A 13,172-nucleotide genomic window follows, 5' to 3' on the forward strand; every position below is an offset into this window, starting at 1 on the left:
GTGCAATTTTATCTGTAGGCAAAAACTGCTGGCAAAGCAGTTCAGAGCTGTCTCATACACTTAACAGATATGGTTGATACATTTCAGTGGTTTTGTCTTTTGAAACCGCTACTCCTGCTAAATCTTATCGCAGGTGAATGCTCTGTCATAGCTGGATCTTAGTGCATCCTTCAGCAAATCATAATCAGTGGATTTAACATACAGAAAATTTTATCTTACCTTGCTGACGGCAGCTTTTCAGATCGGCTTGGTCTTCTGGCACGCCCCAAGGTTCCATTATGGGTCTCAATTTGTTTGCTTTGCACATACTTCTCCTTGGACATAAAATCAGTTTCAAGGTGCATCTCATTTCTATGTGGATGAGATTCAATTAGCGTTCATTTCAACATCACAACACAAAGTGATGTTTTTAAATATATTCCATGAAAGATGTCCGTCCACTTATTTCCTGCAGGTAAACACATTGGTTGCAGATGAGATTTTGCCCTTGACAACCTGTTCTCAAAGCTGAGAGAATGTTTTGGGTTTGTTTCATCTTCATTTAGGTTTGTTCGTCAGTTCGTCGTCATCAGCATCTACAGCTACAATGGACATGCTTTTTTTAGGCTTTTATTCCATTAAGAGAGGGCTAGTTATACCTCACCCCTGACTAAATACCAGAGGTGATGACACCTTTGGGGTGTTGGCTCTCAAGACTTCCTTTGAAAGCTGGGTGAGACCAAATGCGACAGGGAAGTTCCGGGAAAGTAACTGTAACTATTACTGTCACTCACTTGTTCAGTTCCCATTTTACAATAAGTGACCTGTCATCCTAACTTCATAACTTTGACTTGTGAGTGATCAGTGACACATAGTAAGGCTTGATCTGTCAGTCATGAGGTGGTAAATATTTACTGGAGAATGCAGTTGTGCAATGCGTTGAATTTATGCCTGATAAAAATGTTACCGGGTGATGCTGAGACATCAACAGAGAGAACCTGTTTTCAATACTCTTTATTGAATGAAGCAGCACAAAAAATTACAAATGTTTACAGAATACTTTTACTTCAAATTGTACAAAAGTTGTACCAAAGAAAAAAAAACATCTAAGGGATATAAGCTAAATCAAAAGTTTATTGTGCAAATAACAAAAATAAGACGTAGTGTTATTGACCTTGGGTAATACTACGGTAGAGAAATGATGACCTCTTAAAAAACAGAAACACTGACCGAGCCTACTGTCCTACCTGACAGCATTTGTAGTAGTTTTAACAAACAAGAACTACCTACACATTCTCCTCAAACCAAAACGAGTGAGCCCTGTTTCAAAAAGTAGAAATTTTCAGTTTTCTTTTGCATGAAAATTAATGTAAGATCCATGTTCGCACAACTGTCTTGCATTTCAAGCTTCACGCTTTCAGTTAAACAAAAAAAATTGTGACAGTTTATGATATAAACATTACTGGAAGACTGAGTTGTGTGTTTGTAGCACTGGTGAAAATGTATGTGAGTGTGTTCTGTTGTTTGCAGCGAAATAATATTATAAACAACTTCAGACCACGAGAGCTCAAATTCTGCATTAGAAAAAAAACAGTCTATCATATGTCTGGTTTTGTGCTTTCGAATTTGTATGTGCGAGTGTGTGTGTCTGGATGTGTATATGTTTAGGAGTGATTGTGCATTTTGATGTGCATGTGTGAGCTTGTGGGCCCCCTGGGGCTCAGTGCATCCCGCCTCAGATAGGTAAGACAGGAGGCCTCACAGACAAACTATATGCACACCGCAAAGAAGCGCTTCTGGTGTTCATGGCAAGTTCATAGTAGTTAATACTGCTGGCGATGCAGCACTAGTCTAGGCACAGGGTTAGCCTCCTTTCCCGCTGGCCTGCCACCCTTGGCCACTGGGGCTGGAGTGAGGGGCGGCACATTGAGCCAGGATCATCCAGCTCAGACGGGTCTTCAAAAATCAACTAGCGGCTGGTTCTTTCCTCTGATGCTGGAGCATGCCTGTCACGCTCACGATGTCCTCCTCGGGGACCTAGAACATAGTAAAATAAAGTTAAAGCAGTGTTAGTCCATTTTTTGGCCAGCTGGGGGCAGCGGAGCAAGCTGGAAATACAACATATTACCACTTTATAAAGTTGCTATGGTAAAGGTGTTGATATACAGTTACCTATTTACCCATCCAACAAGGAACACCATTAGCATTCAATTAGAGATCAATATAGGGTCAAGTTGCAATACATTGTACATTCATACATTCATATACGAGACTTGTATAATGTGGACAAAGTGTCTCTCGCTCCTTCCCTCCCTCTCTCTCTCTCTGTTGATGCTCTGTGCATTAATAAGATTAATAGCCTAATAATAATTTTATCATTTTCATTTACATGTTGTGCAGCTGTATATTTTCAGACAGGAGAAAAATCCCTGTCTTTGCCTTATATTTTGATCACAGTCTGCTTTTATAAACGTGTTTGTGACATTTAAAATGTGGCTTTGATTTGCAACTGAAAACATGGAGCCCATTTCATAGAAAATACTGAGATATATATAATGTATTGCCAGTCAGCCTGTAAATAATGAGATATGAATTTTTGTCCATATCGCCCAGGCCTAGATACAATCAGCAACAAAAGACAAATGTAGAGTTGGGTGACGTCTACATAACTGAAAATTCAAGAAAATAATGGACCAAGCATTGAGCCTTGTGGCACTCCACACGGCACACTCATTCTGTGAAATGAAAAATTGTGGTTTTTAGATGCCACAATACATATCAAGAACTATTTTTGTAAAAATGAGACAAGTGATAAGAGATAAGCAACTTATAACAATCAAATATATCACCAAAGTAGGAAAACCAGATTGGTATTTTGCTTTTTGCCATTTTCTCAGTGGACCCACCAGCCCCAGAGCAGGGTTCCCAGTTTGTGACCTCTATCAATGTTTCTTCCATTTTTCCTTTTTGGTGTAAAAGGAGTGCATTTTGCCTGCCTAATATGGGAAATAGTCTTTGTCAGAACTCACACACCACAACCAATAAAATACTAGTTTTCAAGTCCAAACACCTCACTATTAAAATGAGTGTTAACGGTAACAGATGCAGTATTTCCGTGGCATTCTTTGTCACTAACTGGAATTTCCCCAAAATATCATTAAAGATAAAATGATTGTGATTATTTCAGTGACTAATTAAAATATGACCTGCACAGTGACCTCACATCATGCCGTCTGCACAAGTTCTTTCACATGTTGCAGCTTTGTTCCACTCCACTTTAGGAAATATCCTCAACTGTTTCTGTTGCAACTACTTGATCAAGAGCTTTCCAAATGACTTGCATCCTTTTCATTCTTCCTCTTTATACATTTAACTCTGCTGGCTGTTCAAGCAAAATTGGATTATGGATAAGGGTGGGCCAATATGGCCCTAAAGTAATATCATGATATTTCAGGCTATTTTTGTGATATATTATTACTATTAATTTAGGAATTGCAACAAAATCAGTGATATAGTTTTACAGTTTGCCTTTAAATATGCAGTAAAAACTAAACAGTGATCTCTGATTTCTTTAGTTTGTGAACAACAACAGTATCTCAGAGTGAGATTCAGATTCTGTTACAATATTAATAGTTCAACAAAATCAAATCCACCACAAATTACACATTTAAACAGCTCCCAAATACAAAAAAATGTACCCTGCGATCTATATATATAAATCAACAGGTGATTGTAACCTGCGACAGGCGGTTATGATACCAGAACTGCTGCACATTCACATATATGGAGTATTTTTGTCAAGCCGCAAGGTTTATGACAAAATCACTTGAGGAAACTGACTCCTTTGTGCGCACGGCGAGGGAGGAGAGGAAGATACGCTGTGCTGCTGCCAGAGGAGCCGCTGAATGAGTTCCCTCTGAGCGGTAAGTCACTAAAAGAGTCTGAGAAGTCCAGGGCTGTTCATAAAATATTCAGGGCGCCACAGTTTATTCCACACTACTGAAGCTGCTCCTCTTTTTGGAACCACTGCAGAGTCCATAATTATTTTGCTTTCAGTCATGCTTGTTGTACAGTATGACGTCAATATGTCAACAAGTCCAAATGAGTACCATGAAATGAATTTTTCATATGATACTAAAAATCATACTGGTATTATTGTGAACGAGATGATGTGGCACACCCATAATTATGGGTAATGGATTATGAGAATGGATAAGACAGTTACTACAAGACAAATGAATAACACCTTAAAGCTGAAAACACACCAAGCAGCAGCGAAGTCCGGCTTGCGGCAAGCTGCCATGCGATGTCTATGGAAAGCTGTAGCAACCGCTCTGAGCTGTTTGATTCTGCTGCAAAGTACGGCTAAACTAAAATTCAGGCACAGTTTAAGATGCAACTGCAGCTTGAGAATACCTGCAGCTAATTAATAAACAGTCCCATGACTCCTGTGACATCTTGACCTGTGTTACAAAGAATTTCTTCCTGCCTGAAACAAGTGAACATGCCTGTGCGTTGCACCTTGCCGCTGCTTGGTGTGTTTTTGGTGTAACTGATTGCAAATAGATAGAGTGGTGGATTTAAAAAAAAAACTTCCATTTCAAATATGAAATGTGACTAGTATTTTGTGTTTGCATCACAAACTCATAATAGCACATACGTTAGTTATACCACCTTATTTGTATGTATGTCTTCATGCTTTCCATGCATCTTGTAGAGATCGTTTCCCCTGATTGCGCTTATTTACAAGAAGTGTACCAACGGAAGCCCCACTGATGTCACAGCTACTTTATTTTTTGTCAAAAGAATTTGCTATTATTAGGTTGGTTTGTGGTTTATGCCAACCCCACTCCAGTTCACAAGGTTCCAGTAATAGTAATTCCATGACAATGATTAAGTGCAATGACTTTGTATGACTAGGACACTTAATGGTTATGTTAAGCTCAATGACATGCTATATTGCATAATACAGATCTGAAAGTGTGTTAAACACTCATTTCCAAAGTATTGTGTAAATAGAACCATAACATATATATATATAAATATAGAGGTGGAATACCCACAGATTCCTCCTTTTTGTTAATATTTGCTCAGTTTTTGGTGATTACGCTGATTGAACAGCCCAAATATCTCAGACTAAAAGGTTGCATGACTACTTAGCACTTTGTAATGCAAAGAGAATTGCGTGCAAACAGTCACAGGGCTTTTTTTTTTAATGCCTCACCGGCGCCACATGGTTTGTGGTTCATTTCTTCTGTGAAAACCCTTCCCTCTGACCCAAAAATTAAGTTAAGGATAAGGGTAAAATGACTTGAAAATGTCAGACTCATGTATTCAGGACTTTGAGATAAGTGAAGCCGAAACCAATACACCAATACACAATACAGTCGACGCCTCAGGTATGATTGATAATTTGAAGAGATAATAGTCTCCTCCGGTTTAGGTCGCCGGCTTTGCTGATTCACTCAGTGAAAGACTTTCTGCGATAAGTTTCTGGGTAACAGCAAACAAACGCACAGATAAAGTTTTCTTGGTAAAGATGATATAAGTAGCAGGAGATGGTGACTAAGGTGGCAGCCAATCAACCGCTGTGTGGTAAAGCAGAAAAAGTCAATACAGAGATCAGGAAGCCATATGCCGACTGTGTGGAGTGTCAGCTTCATATAAAAGATAAATTTGTATATTTACAAACACCACAAAACAGTGATATGAGCAAGAGTTAGTGACATTAGTTCAGGCTGAGAAAGATTTTTACATCAGGATATGCATTAAAAACTAAACCCAATCTGATACGTTACTAGAATGTCTTCATTGTAGGAACCTTTATTATAGTTAAAATCGTTCAATAAAATCTTCTCTCGGCCATAATGTACAAATAATGTCCACAATTAAATATGTCTTCAAACAAATCAACAATGTGTTAACACAAACAGGCATGTTTTAGGCAAAGAGTCAAAACGACATAAGATGCTTTCATTTCTAAAAAGATATCTGGGTGGACTCATTTTATAATTGCAAAAATCTGCAAAATGATTTGATTCACTTTCCAAACCTCCGAGTGAAAACACCCTCAAACTGATTTAAAACCACCTGCCTTCAAACTTTGCTCATGACCGAACGTCACAGGAATGTTGGTTAATGTGACATAAGCGTGGTCTTTATCTGTCTCCATCTCCCACACCATGAAGCAAGAACCAAACCTGAAATCCTAAAATAAGTGGGCTAAGAGTAACTGTTTCTGGCGAGACAAATGTGTTGAAGTTTTGACTTCCATGACAACAACAGTGCTGGCCTGACTAATGTTGTGTTGGACTCACCAGAGCATGGTCGAAGCTGAAGGTGCTTATGTAATAGGCAGAGATGTCGCTGTCGGCCAGAGGCTGAGATATCTGGGCCACTATACCACATTCATCTGAAGAAACAGAGAGTATGACAACCATTAACAAGTCTTATGAGCCAAAGTTAACAGATTTCGTGTTAGGTTTGCTTTGTATTAATCCACTTCTAATTGTTCAGAAATATTCAAGGACCACCTTCACAAATAAATGAAAAAACAAAAAATAAAAAAACATAACATGTGTTTTGCAACTGTCAGCTGTAATGACCACAATAACTATAGTGCTTCCCCTCACCCTTCACTGTCATTATGAGTCTGATTCAGTCATATTTCATCACCACATGCTTTGGAGCAGGGGTGTCACACTCATTTTAGGTGATGGCCAGGGCTGCAACTAATGATTATTTTCATTGTCGACTAATCTGTCGATTATTTTTTTCGATTAATCGACTAATCATTTTTTCGAAAATGTGTTAAGATGTTGAAAAATGTCTGTTTGTCTCTCCCAACCCCCAAAATTATGTCATCTAATGTCTTGTTTCGTACTCACGCCAAAGGGTTTTAGTTCACCATCATGGGAAAGTGTGTAAAGTATGGAGTTAGATTTGTGTCTTTATTACATGCGAGAAAATAAATGATATGAGAGAAAAAAAAATATTTGAGAGAAAAAGTTTTCACACTGATAGCAAAAAATAATAATATTTGAGACTAAAAAAGTTTTGAGAGAAAGTATTTTCTCATGGAATGATGGATGACATTATTTTCGCAGTGAAAGCAAAATCCTGACATGAGAGCAAAGACTTAGGTTTTGATAGAGAGAGGAAAAATGTTTTGAGAGAAACATTTTTTTTTTGAGAGAAAATGTTTTCACACTGATAGAAAAAAAATTATATTTGAGAGTAAAAAAAACTTTTTTGACAGTTTTTTTTCCTCAGAAATCATTATTTAAATCTCAAATTATTCTTTTTTATATTCTATGACAAAATACTTCCTCTCAAAACTTTTTTTAGTCTCAAATATTATTATTTTTTTCTATCAGTGTGAAAACTTTTTCTCTCAAATATTTTTTTTTCTCTCATATCATTTATTTTTTCACATGTAATAAAGACACAAATCTAACTCCATAGTAAAGCTGCCAATATTTGAATGTAAGAAGCTGCAATAAGAGTATTTTGGGGTACTTTTATTGAACTTCTCCATGAAAAATGACTAAAACTGATAAGTCAACTACTAAAATAGTCACCGGTTATTTTCATAGTTGATTAGTCATCAATTAGTCGACTAATCGTTGCAGCCCTAGTGATGGGCCACATACAGTCCGATTTGATCCCCCCCCCGGTTAAAGGTTTTTTTTGGGGAGCTTTTCCTTATCCGCTACGAGGGTCCTAAGGACAGAGTGATGTCATATGCTGTAAAGCCCTCTGAGGCAAATTGTGATTTGTGATATTGGGCTTTATAAATAAAATTGATTGATTGATTGATTGATTGATTGATTGACTGATCGCATGGGGGCTGGACCAGTAAAACCACTGCATAATATCCTGTAAATAACAAACACATCCAAATGTTTCCTTTGTAAATTTAAAGAAGTACATTATAAAAATGCTCATCCATTAACAAAACAGATGACAAACAGCCTGTGGTACCTTCAGAAGAATAAGTCCAATTTCAGTCAGTCATTACATGTGCACTTTTCTATACATTTCTGCTCCTTCCACACCAGTTCAAAGTGTAAGCTATTGAGGGAGCAGGTTAAGCTGTCCCCTACCTTACAAACCATTTACAAATCAAAAGTTTTGGCAGTGCCTCAGCAGCAGGGTTTCACCAATATTGTTTTAAGATAGACGTCTAATACAGATTCTTTTGTACTGAAGCTGCTGATTGCACAATATTCATTATAATTAATATATGACCACAATAAGTATGCAGTGCTTTTTCAGATAACTGTATTCTGGTCAGGGTGGAAAAACCTCTGAAGCAGCATTTTGCATGAAGACAGCTACTCACTGTTTAACGTGCTCCTTAAATTTGTCACCTCTTAACCTTCACAAGTGCATCACTATTAGGTGTGCAAAGTCATCCAGTGGGCCTGTACGGGCCCCTTGGTAGGTGTGGTCTGGCCCCTGTACCATACATTAAACACCCCTGCTTTAGAGCTTTTACTGGTGCAGCGTCTCTTCCACATCACCTTTTTGTTTCAAAACCAATCAAGTTTGTATCACTGCATCCAAAGAGACATCAGCTAGTTGAAAGAGGCAAAACATGTTTTTCTCTATTTGGTTTCCACACATTTTTTTGGACAAAATTTTAAAGCTGTTGCATGGCCCATAACACAATTTCAATGACCATTCACAATGTATAAAATGAACATCGTGGCATCTCAAAAATGCAGTACTACAGAAGTTGCAGTGGTGAAAAGCATAGGCATAGAAACTTTGGGATTCATAACCCCTCATATTTAATCACGTGACTATGTGTGTATGTATAACATTATTTTTTTCTCTTATTCAAACATCAGTTTCAAACTCTGTTCAAACAAAATTCCTGCCAGCTGCAATACCAGGAGGGAGAGATGGAACGTAGGCAGAAAATAAAGAAATGTACGTGATGGTCAACAAAATGTTGTCGCACACTGGTGCATATTAGGAGCTATGTTACACTGGCAACTAGCTTATAGAAAATAAATTTGCCATTTTGTTACACTATGTAAGAGGTTATCCACAGAGGAAAACTGGGATAGTTAGTTTCAATACACACATCAAAATTCTGTAACTTTTCCAAAAGTTTCAAGGCTTTAACTAATTTTATTACTTTTCCAGGCCTGGAAAACAAGATTTGAAATTCAGCAACTATTCCAGCAGTCACCCAGGAGGAGCTGGAAAGTGTTGCTGGGGAGAGGGACGTCTGGAATACTTTGTTAAACCTGCTGGCACTGTGACCTGGCTTCAGACAGGCGGCTGAAAATGGATGGACGGATGACTAATCCACGTTGTTCATGACCGTAGGAACCCTGTCTCTGATGTGCTGTGGTGATATTCAAATGTAACTGCTCACTGAATTTATGCATTTTAATTTAACTTTTTTTAATGTGAATTCTTGAGCATTTTTAAATATGAATATAACTAGCTTTGTAAATTACAAAAAAGCAAACAAATAAAGAAAAAACACTCCATCCTATCTGACCAATTGGCAGCACCATGTCCCACTAGATGGCGCTCTCACCACCAGTGAGAACAGCTAAAGTTAACATACTATGGACTGCAATGGAAAAACACAAGACTATAGAAGTGGTGTTATTGGTGGTCCCACTGGTTCACATATTCTAACACAAACTATCCAATCCTTTAAGTAGTTTACACCTCAACTGACAAAGTAATAAATTAGTTATTACAAAATGAATTATCAAAAAAAAAAAAAGTAAAATCACATCTGTGTCAACATTAAGGCTGAAAACCAATAAAAATTAATACACCTGCAAATACATCTTTGTAAAATGAGGACTTTATTAACATTATTAGATGTATTTTTTTTTTTTAGCTCATTTCACATTTCACAGAGCGACCCAGTCACATGTTACAGTGAGTTAAAGTCTGTCTGCCTGTGTTTGTACAGTAGACACAGTATCTGTCACCATCTCTGTCACCAACAGATAATGGCAGCACAAATCACTGAGACATTTTTAATAGACCATAGAAAAGATGTTATTAGCTTGCTAAGTCTGATAGGTACACAGACTGTTTAGACTGCAAACATATCTGGTAGGAGTTGGACCATTTCTGATCTGATTTATGGCACCAGACAGATGACAAAGCACTTCCATAAGCAGGTGTGACTGTACCATGTGACTGATGCTCTCTTCCCTGTATACACAGTAAATCACTACATGCTGAGGTATTTAAAAGAAAGCATCCTTACCAAAGCCCAGTGGTTGTCCCCCGATACGCACCATTCTCCACAGCTCCCCGGAGGAGCTGGTGAAGAGAAGATCAGCAGGAAACCTGAAACACAGAGATCCAGCAGTGTTTTCTACCAAGCAAACCAAGTCAAACGCACATAAAATCTTATCAGAGACGGACAGGGGAAAACCCTCTTTCAGCTAATGCCAGATAAAAGCTAAGAGATGCGCACAATGCAACCGCTTCAAAGGAGCGACGCAACAGTGAAAGAGCAACAATGACGTAAACTGAGGTAAACTGCTGTAACAAGGCCAAAAAGGGTTAAAATTGGCAAGTGTCATGACAGAGCTGTTGTGGTTCAAATGCAGCTGTCAACAACAGCAGTACTGAGGTAAGATGTACCTGAGAAGCTTCCAATAACAGCTCCCATCTACTGCTGACAGTGTGGAGGTCAAATCAATTGTTTGTGCCATCCCAGCATTTCACTGTACATTATAAGGGTGTCAAACTTGGACTGAGCCAGTGCAGGAATCCTTACTGTCTCTGAGCCTCAGTGTCCATCACCAAAGAGATGTAGCCATCGATGAGGGAGAAGGAGAAGAACTTGATACAGTCCAGGTCCTGGCTGGGAGACGACTGTGCATCCTCTTTGGGACTAGAGAGGAAGAGACACATTTGGTGAGACATTACAGACAAAGGTCCTCAGAAGCACTGATTTGAAAGAGGCAATCTGTATAAGAATAAAACATAAAGTCACACATTAGAAACACTTATCAAGACAGAGGAAAAAGCCGTGACAGAGAGAGCAGTTATTCTAAAGGAATAAAAACACTATGATAACTTTTGAATTATGTATCTTATATAAGGGGTGTCAAACTCATTTTAGTCCATGCGCCACATGCAGCCCAATTTGATCTCACATGGGCTGGACCAATAAACCATCCATCCATTTTCATCCACTCATCCAGGGCCGGGTCACGGGGGCAGCAGGCCGAGCAAAGCACCCCAGACGTCCCTCTCCCCAGCAACACTTTCCAGCTCCTCCTGGGGGACCCCACGGTGTTCCCAGGCCAGATGAGATATATAATCCCTCCAGTGTGTTCTGGGTCTGCACCGGGGCCTCCTACCAGTGGGACGTGCCCGAAACACCTCTAACAGGAGGCACCCAGGAGGATCCTGATCAGATGCCCGAACCACCCCAAGTGGCCCCTTTCAACGTGAAGGAGCAGCGGCTCTACTCTGAGCTCCCTCTGGATGTCCGAGCTCCTCACCCTATCTCTAAGGCTGGAAACTCAGTTCGGCCGCTGATAAAACCATCCCATAATGACCTACAAGTACAATCAGCTTCAATATTTTCCCTTTTTTGTGTGTAAAGAATTACAAGCACACTCTGTAGATGTTCATCCTTTTACAAAACAGATGAACAGCCTGAGATGTCTCAAGAAAAAATAAGTGCAGGGACCCTTTGGTGGGCCGGTTCTGGCCCACAGGCCAAATGTTTGACACCCCTGTTTGATATGATTTGGCTTTATATCATAATTACACCGTATTTAGGACATGTGGCCGAATGCTTTTAAGTCCAGGGTAGGGCAGACAGTTTAATTTTTATTATTTTTAATTATATTAATTCAAAAAAATATAAAAATATTATAATTTTAATTTATTTTATTTATCTTTATTTTTTATTTAAATTTTCCACATAAATTTGATTGTATTTTTAATTTTGTAATTTAAGTAATTTAAGTTAACCTTTCACTATGCCTTTCTCTCTCTGTGATCTTTTAAAGTTAAGAGTTCAGTTCTTGGATTCAAAAAATCAAACAACAAAAACTAATTTTGATTCTAAACCTAAAAAAATGACAGCAAGAGCAGATATTCGCCTGCATGATGATCCTCTATGTTCACAATATCTTGTTGTGAAAAAGGTCAGTGTGTATTTTCACAAGTGAACTGATGTGAACTAATCCTCTGTTTGACAATCTGCCACGTTCAGTGTAAAAACCCAGTGCACTGAGGTCTATTTGGATCATGTGCTGCCACCTTGTGTTCTCCAGAGGTACTGCAGCGGTGTGAGCAAACGTCTCACCTGTTGGAATAAAAGAGGACGTCGATGAGCGTGGTGGCGATGGACGGCAGCGTGTCCGGGTCCAGAGACATCACACAGAACTGGTTCTGGGGGATCAGCACCGGGTGAACTGTAGGATGGATGGCTGGAAGAGAGAGGACAGTGTTTGTAAGAACATCTGAGATAGACGTGTTTTTCAGATGACAGCATTAAGAACAGATGTACTGTGCATATTTTTCTTTAACTTTAGATCTTTTTTAAAATATTTTTTATTGATTAAAACACAAAATAGATTTATAGAAATATGATTTTTTTTAGGAACTTTCACTGGATTATTTTGATACTTAAAAAAATATTAGAAACAGATATAATTCTCTGGCAAGTTGTGAGTTTTTTCTGGTTTCTAAGTGGATATAAGGACCTATTTTTGCTGGATTGACACTCATGTTTCATAATCTATGTCACAGCCTTTAATCCATAAATTGAGTTAGCAGTGTTCTACCACAGAGGAGGTTTTCCCAACTTTATTTTAACCTTCTTGTTCAGCATTGCAGGTGAAAGCAGTGAAATAAGAGCTGCGTTTATATCACTATTGTGCCCACAGAATGACAGGTTTCCAAACTAGCCTGACATATGTCGAGTTAAAAAAACACACGTCTCTGAGACAACATCTCAAAGATGCAAAGATATGAAAGACTGTGTAAGGGTGGAAGTCATTCAGCATGTACTGCTCTCTGCGTACAGCATGTTCTGTGCTTCATGGTGAGGTTAAAATAACTTCCTGTAAAGGACATGGTAATTCATTGCAGCTTCAATGTTCCTATGAACCCTGGTGTGGGCCCAGCCTGTCTGCATTGTTTCTTTATATAATGTCATATACTGCGTTTGTTTAAGG

General features: G+C 38.6%; 1 protein-coding gene across 1 annotated transcript in view; it reads right to left on the reverse strand.

Annotated features, from left to right (window-relative positions):
* Positions 1-1,013: 1,013 nt before the first annotated feature.
* castor1 (cytosolic arginine sensor for mTORC1 subunit 1) overlaps positions 1,014-13,172 on the reverse strand; it is a 32,824-nt gene continuing 20,665 nt past the window's right edge. Inside the window, exons 5-9 of the mRNA XM_049578620.1 lie at positions 12,299-12,422; positions 10,751-10,867; positions 10,232-10,314; positions 6,297-6,391; positions 1,014-2,016 (exon numbers count right to left, since the gene is read on the reverse strand). Of these exons, the coding sequence (XP_049434577.1) occupies positions 1,945-2,016; positions 6,297-6,391; positions 10,232-10,314; positions 10,751-10,867; positions 12,299-12,422 (491 nt within the window). The 3' untranslated portion in view covers positions 1,014-1,944. The remainder of the gene's footprint in view (positions 2,017-6,296; positions 6,392-10,231; positions 10,315-10,750; positions 10,868-12,298; positions 12,423-13,172) is intronic.

This window comes from Epinephelus fuscoguttatus, linkage group LG6 (assembly GCF_011397635.1).
Source record: "Epinephelus fuscoguttatus linkage group LG6, E.fuscoguttatus.final_Chr_v1".
Lineage (NCBI taxonomy): Eukaryota > Metazoa > Chordata > Actinopteri > Perciformes > Serranidae > Epinephelus > Epinephelus fuscoguttatus.